This window comes from Alexandromys fortis, unplaced genomic scaffold (genome assembly GCF_014885135.2).
Source record: "Alexandromys fortis isolate MF-2015 unplaced genomic scaffold, M_Fortis_MF-2015_v1.1 scaffold_225, whole genome shotgun sequence".
NCBI classification, from domain to species: domain Eukaryota; kingdom Metazoa; phylum Chordata; class Mammalia; order Rodentia; family Cricetidae; genus Alexandromys; species Alexandromys fortis.
This window is the reverse complement of record NW_026068119.1, coordinates 355,726-366,564: the sequence shown is the minus strand read 5'-3', so window position 1 is coordinate 366,564 and position 10,839 is coordinate 355,726. Positions and strand designations below refer to the sequence as shown.

The following is a 10,839-nucleotide window of genomic DNA, read 5'->3' as shown; positions in this document are numbered from 1 at the left end:
ACTGGCCCACACTGTATCTCATTCCCCTCTGAAAATGAGGCAGCTTCTTCATATCTGGTTTATTGTTGTACCCCAGTTTCTTAAGGGTGTGCTACAATAGGAGATCAAATGGATTGTGAGTGACCAGGTAACTAACAGGCAGCGTAAAGACGGGAAATGAGGAATGGGTGATAGGCAGGTTTCCCTTTCCTCTCCCTCCCTTCCTCTCCCTCCCTTCCCCAAGGAGCCCAGGAAGCAGCACCCTCTGTCGAGTATATTAAATAAACTGTTTATTCAGGAGGAACAATTAAAGAAAGCGATTATAAAGTGGATTACAAAAACAAATAAGCACAAGCCTCTCCAGGTTCAGAGACAAGATGGTCCCGCTGCCACAGGTACTGCCAGTTCCAGGCTGAATGTGTGAGTAGGCTAGTATGCAAGTGTGAACACACACATACATACACAGTTTGCAAAGGGGTGTGGACTTCGATGAATGACCATGTGTGTGTCTGCAGCTTGGCCCCTTCCCTGCCCCCCAAACCAACACCGGCTGTGTGAGACACACAGCAGCAAAATTGAGGCCTTCATCCTTCCCTCCCTCCCCCTCAGCTCTCACTCTGAGACCCCATCTCCTCCGGTGGCAGTTTGACCACCCTCAGTCACAAAGAGTCTCAGTGATCCTGTCAAGACATCTGGGGGAGGAGGAAAGAAACAGTCAGGGCACCAGATGTGTGGCTGGGATCCCGCCTATTGGCTCCCAGGCCCATGCCCTCCCATGTGACACTGCCCAGCAAAAAGCCACCCAGAGAGGCTGTCCCTGTGGATGTTGCGAGCAGCCATTGCGTCTCAGAGTCCACACCCCAGAGCCCCAAGAAGGCAAAGTTCTAGTCAGAGAGGAAGGAAGGAGACTACACCAGTGAAAGTTGTGAGGCCTTTCCCCACAGGTGGCCATTTGGAGACAGGGAAGGAACTGAGAGCAGGTCCCTGTGGCAAAGTGTGATACAATCTTCCTGAAGAGGAAACTGCAAGAAGGGGCAGGGCCCAGGCAGCAGGCAGAAATCTGGAATGGTTGGTCTCTTGGATAGGAAGCCCCACTCCCACCCGGAAAGAATAAAGTAACAGTCGCAGAAGAGGCAGGTTCTGGAGCATGGTCCCGCTCTAAAGCGGTGCAGGTCAGGCCCGTAGCCACGGGTCCCCCCATAGGCACGTGTAATAGAATCCGGGGTAGGGCAAATCTCTGCTCTGTTCCTGCCTTGCTCCACCACCCCCATGTGAGGTATTGAGCTTCCCCTCCCCCTCCCCCTCCCCGCTTATGGCTGCATCCCATCCCTGCTAATACATGGGGTCATAGGTAGGGACCAGCCCAGCAGCCCCACACAACTCTTATGTGGGGTCCAGCTCAAAGACCCCATCGCTGGTAGGGGTAGTAAAGAAAGAAGGTGGGTCTGAGACAGTGGACTCCGGCCCCCCACTGCCCTGACCCCCAGAGCGCCTCTCCTCCAGGCGCAGGCTGCGCTCAAAGTCTAGCAGCTGCCCCATGAAGTTGAAGTTGGGTGAGATGTTAGACTTCTTCCGCTTGACCAAGTCGTAGGCATCGTTGAGTGAGAGGTGGAGCTTCTGCATGAGGTAGGCCACGGTGACAGTGACAGAGCGGCTGACCCCTGCCAGGCAGTGGACGAGCACCCCGCAGTTCTGGGACAAGGCCTCATCTAGGGAGAGCAGGACAGAAACATACCCCCGGCAAAGGTCAGCATGAGTGAGGCCAGAGCCAAGTGAATTTTTGGGGGGCATCATCTCAGTCTCCCCATCCTTCCTTGCCTATATCTGGGAAGTTTCACTGGCAGATGACCAGAGCTCTACACCCCTCCCCCACCCAAGTGCCTTGTGGGCTCTGGGAATGGTATCTAAGCTGGGCAAGAATTCCCTTATAGAAGAGGGTAAGGAGCAGGAGAGGCCAGGAGTCAGTCTGGTGGGTGGGGACAGGTGGAGAGAGAAGACAGCAAGGATAGGGAGGACTCACCAATGAAAGCAATGGCTTCTGGAAAGAACTGGGACAGATTCTGGCTCCAGTGGTCGGAGATAGGAATCTGCTTGTAGTGGAAGTCACCATTCTTCTCAAAGAGGTTAGGGAGGTTGGGGGTGACATTGAGGATATAGCGGATGCCAAGCTTGGCAAGGCTCTCCAAGTTGGCTGAATCTCGGGCACTGCCTAGGTAGAGATTGGGCAAAATCTGGACTGGGAAAGGTGGTAGCAGCCCAGTTGGAGGGGACGTGGTGCTCTCCGAATCTAGGCCACAGCTCATGGAGTCGCGGTCAGCCTCAGACTCTGCATCAGAGATATCAGAGGCCAGGCACAGGCCACCTAGCCCCACCACAGGCACAGGGCTAGGTACTGAGGCCAAGCTTGAGCCGGCACGACCGCTAAAGCTGGTTTCACAAAGGTGAGGACACTCGGCCTGGAATTTGCTGAAACCACCTGTCAGGAAAGAATGGGAGGGGGTCTTGCTATTATAGCCACCTGGGCAGCCAAGAATTCCTAGCTGGGGCTAGAGAGCTGACTCTACACAGCCCAGGTGGGTTGCAGATATTGCCAAAGGGGACACGCAAGCCATCAGTTTCACCTATACTGGAGCGCCACGTGTGGTGTGTGCTGCGGACACCCACCCATCCTCACTCAGCCCTTGCGGCTGATTCATGTCCATTCTCCCCATTTTCCAGACTTATAAATGGCCTTGGATGGATAAAGGACGTGCCCAAGGTCATGCTCAGGTCTGCTTTCCCAAACGCTGTCTGGCAGGTTATAGGGAGGAAGTCTTACCCACGTTTTACACAAAATAAGGTGGAGTTTACCCAAGGAAAAAGTAATAATGAAATCCCCTCGGAAGGCACGGCCTTCTCCTGACCTGAGAGGCCACCAGAGGCGGCCCGTGCCCTCTCTCGGCCCACTGCCCCTCACTTACCCTGTAGGTAGTAGGCCAGGTAGCCTTCTTCCCGCAGCTTCTGGAGCAGGACGCCCAGCACCGAGTCAGCTTCCCACTCTGGGGCTTCTTCTGCCTGTGCCTCTGCCTGCGCCTCTGCCTCTCCATGCTGGCTTCGGCCACTACCCTGGTCGTACAGAAGCACAGGGGCGGGTGGGGGAGGCTGCAGCGGTGGCCCAGGCAAGAGCGAGCGCACAGACAGGCTCCCTCTCCGTAGGCGGCGCAGCATCAGGGCGGGCAGGGCCACACTCAGCGCCCCGCAGATGCGCGCCGACTCGTACAGCTCCCGGCTGCGGCAGTCCAGCAGTAGAAGCTGTGGGCGCGGGGGCGACAGCTCCTGGCGCAGCCACAGGCACGAACGACCCAGACTCTCCATGGGCGCGCGGCGTTCCGCACTTCTGCACGTCGGACAGCGGGTGCTGTGGAGAGAGGTCAGGCGCGGAGTGAGGGCAGGTTTGTCTTTAGTCCCGCGGCACGGACCAGACTACTGGAGACGGGAAGTCAGCCCCTGTCCTGGGGGCAGGCGCCCAGTGTCCCTACAGGGACATTCCTCCACCGCCTGCTTCTCTCCTTGCGCTCCACCCACAGTGAGAAGACCAAGAAAGGCGCCCCAGGAAAAACACCCGAGGCTGCTGCCACTGGGATGCTGCTCACGGTCCCGCTTAGATAGTTTGCGTGAGACATACTCCAGAAGAAGAAAGCTGGGTATCTAGTGGCCTCCTGAATGAAGACTTTTTCTGGGGTTCTAGAACTAAAGCAAGTTCCCTCCACACCCCTTTTCTGGCTTTCTCACTTGCCCCGATCTCCATCACTTCCCAAGTTCGACTTTGGATGTGTGGAGAAATTGGGTTAAAGGCCTGGATCTCCTCTATGCCCAGAAAAACCCAGAGAACAAGAGGGTCACCAAGGTGAGGGGCCTAGGCGAGTCCTTGTAAGAGCTGACCCGGCCCCACTCTTCCCCACCTCAGGAGAGAACAAAAGGAGAGACCTGGAGCGAGATCCAGAGGCAGGCGACCCGCGCGTGGACGTCCTGGCCACAGCTAGTGCCACGGCAGGGCGCAGGTATCGTCCCTGGAGAGGGAGTCTCCAGGCTTGGGCTCTCGGAGAGGGCGGGGTGGCGGAGCAGGCTCACACGTGGAAGCCAAGCCTCGCGCCACTCGTGCGCTGGCCGCTTCCTGGCAGCCGGATCCAGCTTCCACCTTGGAAGCCTCTGCGTTCGGACTGACTTAGTAGCAACTCGGAGGGGCGGGGCGGGGCGGGGCGGTGGGCCGGCAGGGCGGGCTCAGGGGCCAGGCCAGCCTACCAGTGCGAGCGAACAGCCCGGTGGGAGTTGCGAGCAGCAGGCTGAGCAAGGGCTTCAACCCAGGCGGGACGGGGTCGGGGCAGAGGCCAAGGGCAGGTCGGGGGCCCAGCAGGGGACCAGTTGCAGTTGCCCCTGCTCGGCGCCAGTCTGGTCTCTGGAGGCAGGAAGAGGGGTGGGGACAAAAGCTCAGAGCCCCAGAACCAGAAACTACCTCAAACAACTCACTTAATAATCCTAAACTATCAGCCCTTATCTGGAACTAGATGGCCCCCATCTGTATAATGGGCTAATCAGAGCCATACAATTTGGGCTACTGTGAAATGCCATTAAAATACTTAAGGCACAAGGCAGCTCCTGGGTCCCCCTTTCCCATCCGGGCTTTATTTGTACAGACCTGGTTAAAGGTACCCAGGGATTCTGAGCACCCAATTCTAAACTGGGGCACTATGCTCTTATTACATGATGAATCCTAAAAGCCATCCCTGCCTCTTTCTCGTGGCCTTCTTCCCATAAAGCCCTGGATGAATCCACACGGAAGGAAGTCGTTCCTCTGCAGTGTCATCATCTCCATGCTCCCTCTGTCTTTTGCACTGGCCATGGCTACAGAAGTCCTAGTTTCTGAAACCAACTTGGTCTCTGCCCTGCCCCATGCCAGAGCACCATTCGGTCCACAAAAGCTGGTGGCCACCAACCAGCTTACCAGACAGGTGATGAACAGGAAAGACACACAGGGGCTCTCCTTGCCTGGGTCTTCCAGTCCAGCAGGACACACTAACAATAAGCAAAAACACCGAATGAGATATCAGGGTGATAAGTGTTAACAATGAAAGGAGAGGTAGGGGGAGGCTTCTAAAAAAGCCCCATCTGGCCATGTGTTCTTTCTCTGCTTAAAGCCCAAGAAAAGTAAATAACAGTGTTAAAGGAAAACACACAACAGATAAGATAAAGCTTGCACAAAATAATCAAAGGGTTAAGACCCCTTAGATAAATGGGTAAGGAACTCAAGGACTGCACACTCTGCCTGAAGGAAGGAATGCGATGGGGTAAGAATATTTGGGGAAAGGTTGAAGCTCAGGCTTGGAAGGAAAGGCAATTCAAAAAAATAAGGAAACGCTTCCCTGTTAACTACATTAGTAGAATGTTCTCAAAATGAAAACACCCAGTGTTAGCAAGGTTGCTGTTAAACAAGTGGGCTCTTCTCATCTTAGGGGGGATTTTGTTTTGGCAGCACCCTTTTGGAAACAAGTGTAACAATATACAACAAAAACTAGACAAGAGCAGGGCGGTGGTATTGTACACCTTTAATCCCCGCACTTGGGAGGCAGAGGAAGGCAGATCTCTGTGAGTTTGAGGCCAGCTTGGGCTACAAAGCAAGTTCCAGAACAGCCAGCACTGTTACACAGAGAAATCCTGTCTGGAAAAACTAGGGGAAAAAAAAGAACCAGACAAGAAAGCTGGACGAGGGTGGTGGTACACACCTCTAATTCCACCACTCAAGAGACAGAGATGCTCAGATCTCTGTGAATTAGAAGCCAGCCTGGTCCAGAACTAGTTCCAGGACGGCCAGGACTACACAGAGAAACCCTGTCTCAAACAGCCTTTCAAAAAACAAACCAACAATAAACAATGAAAACCCCAAACAAAAAATAATCAGACAAGAAAAGCTCACACTTATAAGTTACTTCTGGGGCTCCAGCTTAAGGAAGCAAAGACAAAAAAGCAGACTGGTGCACACATAATGGGTACTGCAAAGCATTCTGCTCAAGGGTGAAAAATGGAAAGTCTCATAAAAAGGAACGTTTAACAGCACTGCAGACCACGTATGCCTTCTGAAAAGACTCCTCTAGTGAGTCAGAGTTAAGATGAGATGCTGTGTGAAGTGATGCTGCGGAAGAAGTCGGCCATACAGACTAAGGCTACCTCAGAGGGTTCTCGCCCTCCAGTCCCTTCCTGTTCTGTCCCGTGTCGTCCCCCCCCCCTTCACCACTGTAGTGGACTGCCAGGGAGCTCAGGCTACTGAGCTCCCACCTCGCCATGTCCCTGCTTCTAAGATGAGTTCCAATGTTGGTGTTCAAAGGGTTTTGGGGCTCTGTGGACACAGTCCCAGCCAGGTCTCCTCGGATGGCTGCTCATGTCCCAGTCCTTATACCCTGTTGGTCTCATGGGCAAGTCTGCAGGCTTCCTTCTCTATCTCACAGTGGCCTCAAAGAGGCAGCACTGTGGCATGACTCGTTTCTTTATCAATATTCTTTCCAAACTAGTTTCACAGTGTCACAAGTGGGCATCTGGTGCCGCCTGGCCATGGGTATCCAAACTAGGTCCTTCCTCCATAACTCCACTGTACCTACAGGGAAGACCTTGGAGGTAGGCCAGAGGTTGAAGACAACACAGAAGTCCTGCAACATATCACACTTGTAAGTAGGGCTGACTGGGGTCTTGATTATATTGTGAATGGGGTAGTGGTGGTATGGGGCCCTGGATGCAGAGAGCTGGAGAGACAGTATCCCACCCTCCCAGTCCTGGAGGCTCAGAATGCTTGAAAGAAGGATCTTCAACCTGAAGGAAATATTGGTACTCTTAGAAGTCTAGGTGTGCTCTCTGGGGTAGCCTTTCTGGAAGAAGTAATAGGAACTGTCCTGGGGATGCACATGGGAGGGAGGCACCCTGCAATGGTGAAGGAGAGGGAATCCTCGGAGTCAACAATCGTCCCTACTCCTGGCCACACCAGGAGAGTACTTCCCCTACACCTCATTCTAGGCCCCTGCTGGCAAGGTCCCAACCCTAGTGTGAGATAGGGAGTCTCCAAAGTCAGCGCACAGTGCGCGACGCCTGCCGTGCCCACAGTGCCAGCAAACAGGACAAATGGGAACCTGTTGCCACCCCCGCACTGCAGGGTTCGGTGCAGCCAAGCCCCCCCCCCAATTCGCCCCCACTCACGTCCCTAGCAGCGTCTGCTTGCGTGCGGGCCCCGCCCCTCGCCCGCTTCTCGCAGCCGCCAGGGTTGGGGAGGCCGCCGCACTTGGGGCTTCCGCTGGCCCCTTTCAGTGGTAGAGTCAGGCGGCGCTCGCGCGGGGCCGCAGGGTGGGCGATGAGCCCACTGCCGCCCCAGCTGGGCGCCCTAGAGCCTCCTGGCCAGACCAATGACCCCCACAGGTCCAGCGCTTGATGCGGGCTCTCTTAGGTCCCCCTGAGATGCCCAAGAGCAGCACTGCCCTTAGCAAAAAGCAACTCCCGCCTGGCCCAGTGGTAGGATTTCAGCTGTCACGGCCGGGTCACATGGCCAGGAGCGCAACTTCCAGAGACAGGGATTCTACCAAATGCAGTGTCTTTTCCACAAAATGCACTTTCCCCTGGGAATGGCTTTATGCTTTTCCAAGGCAGGAACTGGTGTGTGCCCGGTCCCAAGCTGGCCCCAGCCCCCCAGTGAGGGCCTGAGGGCACTCGCAGAAGAAATACTCATTAACAAAGAAGGCATGAATGAATGAAACCAATTGTTGCCTGGGGGAGCCCAGGAAGGTGCTGCTCCTGCTTTTTCCTTATCGAGCACACACTCCTCCCAGACACGCACAAGCACACGTGAACACATAGCACTCCTCACAGCACACGTGAAGTTTGGGATACAAACAGTGCATGCACACTTCAGCCCTTAAGGAAGCAACCCACTATGCGAAGGACCCTTTTGGTCCCAGCTAGGCCTCCTCCATTTCAGTGACTGCCTCTCCTGTCCTTCCAGCCCCACAGCCCCTTGTCTCCACATCTAAGTACCATATCTTGGGCCTCAATTGCCTTCTTTATCTCTTAGAGAAGAAGAAGTCAAATCAGTCCCTGGGGAATCTCAAGGTCTAAGGAGGCATCTGGAGGGGTGTCCCAAGCTAGAGAGCCACCGCCTGGCAGAGATGCCACCAAATGCTATAGTCTTTAGAGCCTGTGTGCCAGGTGTTGGGGTGGTGGTAGGAGGGACTCAGAGACATGTGTGTGTGTGTGGGAGGGGGTTCAGGGTATTTGCGATGGTGGTGGGGCAGGATGCTGAAGCTCTAGCAATCTAGCAGGTGTCCTGTATATTAGGGTGTTGGGGATCTGGAGGTGTCTGCCTGGGAAATGGGGAGTTTCGGCCGCTGGAGTGTGCATTTGTGTTATAGTGGGTGGATAACAGTGACTCTGGACTGTGGAGACGTGGGTGGGTGTCTGTAATGAGCATATGGGAAGTTTGTGATGATAGGGGCATAGTGTGTGTTAGAGAGAGACAGAGAGAGAGAGAGAGAGAGAGAGAGAGAGAGAGAGAGAGACAGAGAGAGAGAGAGAGACAGAGACAGAGAGAGAGACAGAGAAACAGAGAGAGAGAGCGCGCGCGAGAGCTAGAGAGCTATGTTAGTGCAGACATTGCAGGATGTGTTGGCACTATGTCAGCACCTGGGTGTACTGGGGCGTGGCAGGGTCTGGGATGGTGTTGGCAGAGTTGGGAATAGTGGTGAGTAGTGAGGCAGGGGGGTGTTGTTATGTACAGTACAGGAACCTGTGCGCTCACGACTGTGCAGCTGATGGAAATGGCAGGGGATATGGAAGGCGCACGGGCAGGGTGGCAGGGGTGTGTAGTGATAGGATCTAATGGGTCTTGTAGATTCTTGTTCCCCGGCATGCCTAGGGGCCTTTGGGATGTGTTTGGCAGGACTTTGGGGGTCCAAGGTGGAGAAACGCACTTGGAGGTAGGCAGCCAGAGGGGTGGGGGCGGGGTGGGGCTCCGCGTGCTCTGCTCACCTCGGCTGGCCTCAGCTTGATCCCTGGCTCTGTGCGTCGCGGCCAGGAAGTTTCCGTAGCTCGGGCAGTGAAAAGCGCCGCTGCCACAACTGCCACCCTCAAACGCCACCAGAACTCCGGGCGGCGGCCTCTCCCGGGGCTTAGGGGCCGCCGCTGCTACCGCCGCTGCGGAGGGAAACTCCAAATCCCGCCTCCACCACCGCCTCCGCCGCCGCCACCGCCTCCTCCTCCCCTCCTGTAGCGGTCTTCTCCGCCCCCTGCCCAGGAGGGGCAATGTCGCCAGCGGCGCGCTGGGAAGAATGGGGAGGGGCTGAGGCCTGCCCAACACCTCCCTCTGCCTCCCACACCCTACCCCTCTCCCACCCACCTGCAGACCCCTGCCCTAGTCTTCTGCTTGATTGATGCTCCCTGTGGTCCCATGTCTTCCCAAATCACTGTTGCTTATCCCCTTACCACGAGCTTGGGCGCTATAGTATGTGGGGAGGTTTGACCTCATCTGTGTTTGGGTTGGGTAGTGGTTGCACAGTAGTCTACATTGGCATACCTCCTTCCTGCAGAAGTGAAGGGACCCACCAGGGACAGGGCATATGGCTTGGCCTCCAGGGCCACCTCCAGCCCCCACAACAGAGTGGGTGTAAGGTCTGGCGGACAGTGCTGCAAGTGTCCCCCACACCAGGTCCCCCGTCACTGTCTTCTCATGTTTCAGATTTTGTTTAATAAGGATAACATGCGAGCCTTAGTGCTTGGAAAGGGTGGAGCTGCTAGGACATTGAGAGGGGAGTCTGGGGGTTCCATTTACTTCCCTTTGCATCGCAGGTCCCAAGCATTCTCATCCAGTACTGTATTTGATCCTCACATCAGTTCTGTGGAAGTCAAGGGAGACGGTTCCCATGCTACAGCTAGGTCAACTGAGGCAGTGGTTGGAAAAGGGTGCCAAATAATATGGCAAATCCATACTGGCCACAAGTTGAGTCCAAAGTCTAGAGCCTCAGGTGAACAGTTGTACAGGATACCAACTGTTTCCAGGTCTCATTTCCAGCTTTGGGCCAGAAGGACTCAGAGGAAAGGGCTTGTTCTTTCTAGGGCTCCCAAGGGAGTCATTGGTGATCTGGGGCTCAGGAACTTCTACACTGGGGAGATGCTGAGAACCAGTCTTTGGTCACACACTGCCAAGGACTGGCTTCTCTGCTTGTGAGGCCAGGCAGGCTGGGATGCCAGCAACTCCTTGGATGGGGGGAGGGGAGGGAGGAGATCCAAGGGAGGCCTGACTGCTGGGCTGCAGGCTGTGTCTGCAGCAGTGCAGATTCCCCTGAGTCATTTACCCCAGTGAAAGAAGGAAGGTGACAGCTTGGCCTCCAGCCACCAAGTCTCCAGCCACAGAGGTCCCATCTCTGGGAGTTGGTTTCTTGGTTTGTACATTTGGGAAGGGAAGCAATATTTTATAATCTTCAGCTGAGTTTTACAGCAGGATCAGACACTGATGTGTGAGCCAGGGCAGAATGTAGATTCTGCATCCTGGCACGACCACCATGCTCTTGGCCCTAGATGCCCCTCTTCGCCTCAGTTTCAGCAAAACGTCACTCTCTTCTAGGCAGAGGGCAGCATTAATATCCTTCCCTGCCAGGAAGGGACACCAGACTGGCTGCCAGCTTGCTCTCTAGACCACTCAACTCTGGGCTCTTTCTGCCCTTCAGCACTAGTTGATGAGCTTAGGACTGGATCCTGCAAACGCCAAAATGGCGGCACACAGGCCAGGCTTTGGTTCCTCCCTACTTCTGGACCCGGGTCTCTTTGGCAGTCCCAACTGTGCCCTATTCCAAGGTT

General features: G+C 55.2%; 1 protein-coding gene across 3 annotated transcripts; it reads right to left on the bottom strand.

Moving 5' to 3' along the window:
• Positions 1–247: 247 nt before the first annotated feature.
• Dusp9 (dual specificity phosphatase 9) lies at positions 248–9,197 on the bottom strand. 3 transcript variants are annotated; one of them, XM_050125092.1, is made up of 6 exons: positions 9,016–9,197; positions 4,961–5,031; positions 3,946–4,414; positions 2,940–3,376; positions 2,000–2,455; positions 248–1,688 (listed from the first exon to the last, which is right to left on the bottom strand). In XM_050125092.1, the coding sequence occupies exons 4-6, from the start codon at positions 3,331–3,333 to the stop codon at positions 1,363–1,365; spliced, it is 1,176 nt and encodes a 391-aa protein (XP_049981049.1). In that variant the 5' UTR covers positions 3,334–3,376; positions 3,946–4,414; positions 4,961–5,031; positions 9,016–9,197; the 3' UTR covers positions 248–1,362. The 3 variants fall into 3 exon arrangements, with proteins under 3 accessions (XP_049981049.1, XP_049981051.1, XP_049981050.1); XM_050125094.1 differs by lacking the exon at positions 4,961–5,031; XM_050125093.1 differs by lacking the exons at positions 3,946–4,414; positions 4,961–5,031.
• Positions 9,198–10,839: the final 1,642 nt, after the last annotated feature.

Coding starts and splice junctions, on each gene's coding strand:
- Dusp9 (XM_050125092.1), bottom strand. CDS start 3,333: ATGGAGAGTCTGGGTCGTTCGTGCCTGTGGCTGCGCCAGGAGCTGTCG. Junction 2,456..2,939: donor CCTGGCCTACTACCTACAGG/GTAAGTGAGGGG, acceptor CTTTCCTGACAG/GTGGTTTCAGCAAATTCCAG. Junction 1,689..1,999: donor AGAAGCCATTGCTTTCATTG/GTGAGTCCTCCC, acceptor TGCTCTCCCTAG/ATGAGGCCTTGTCCCAGAAC.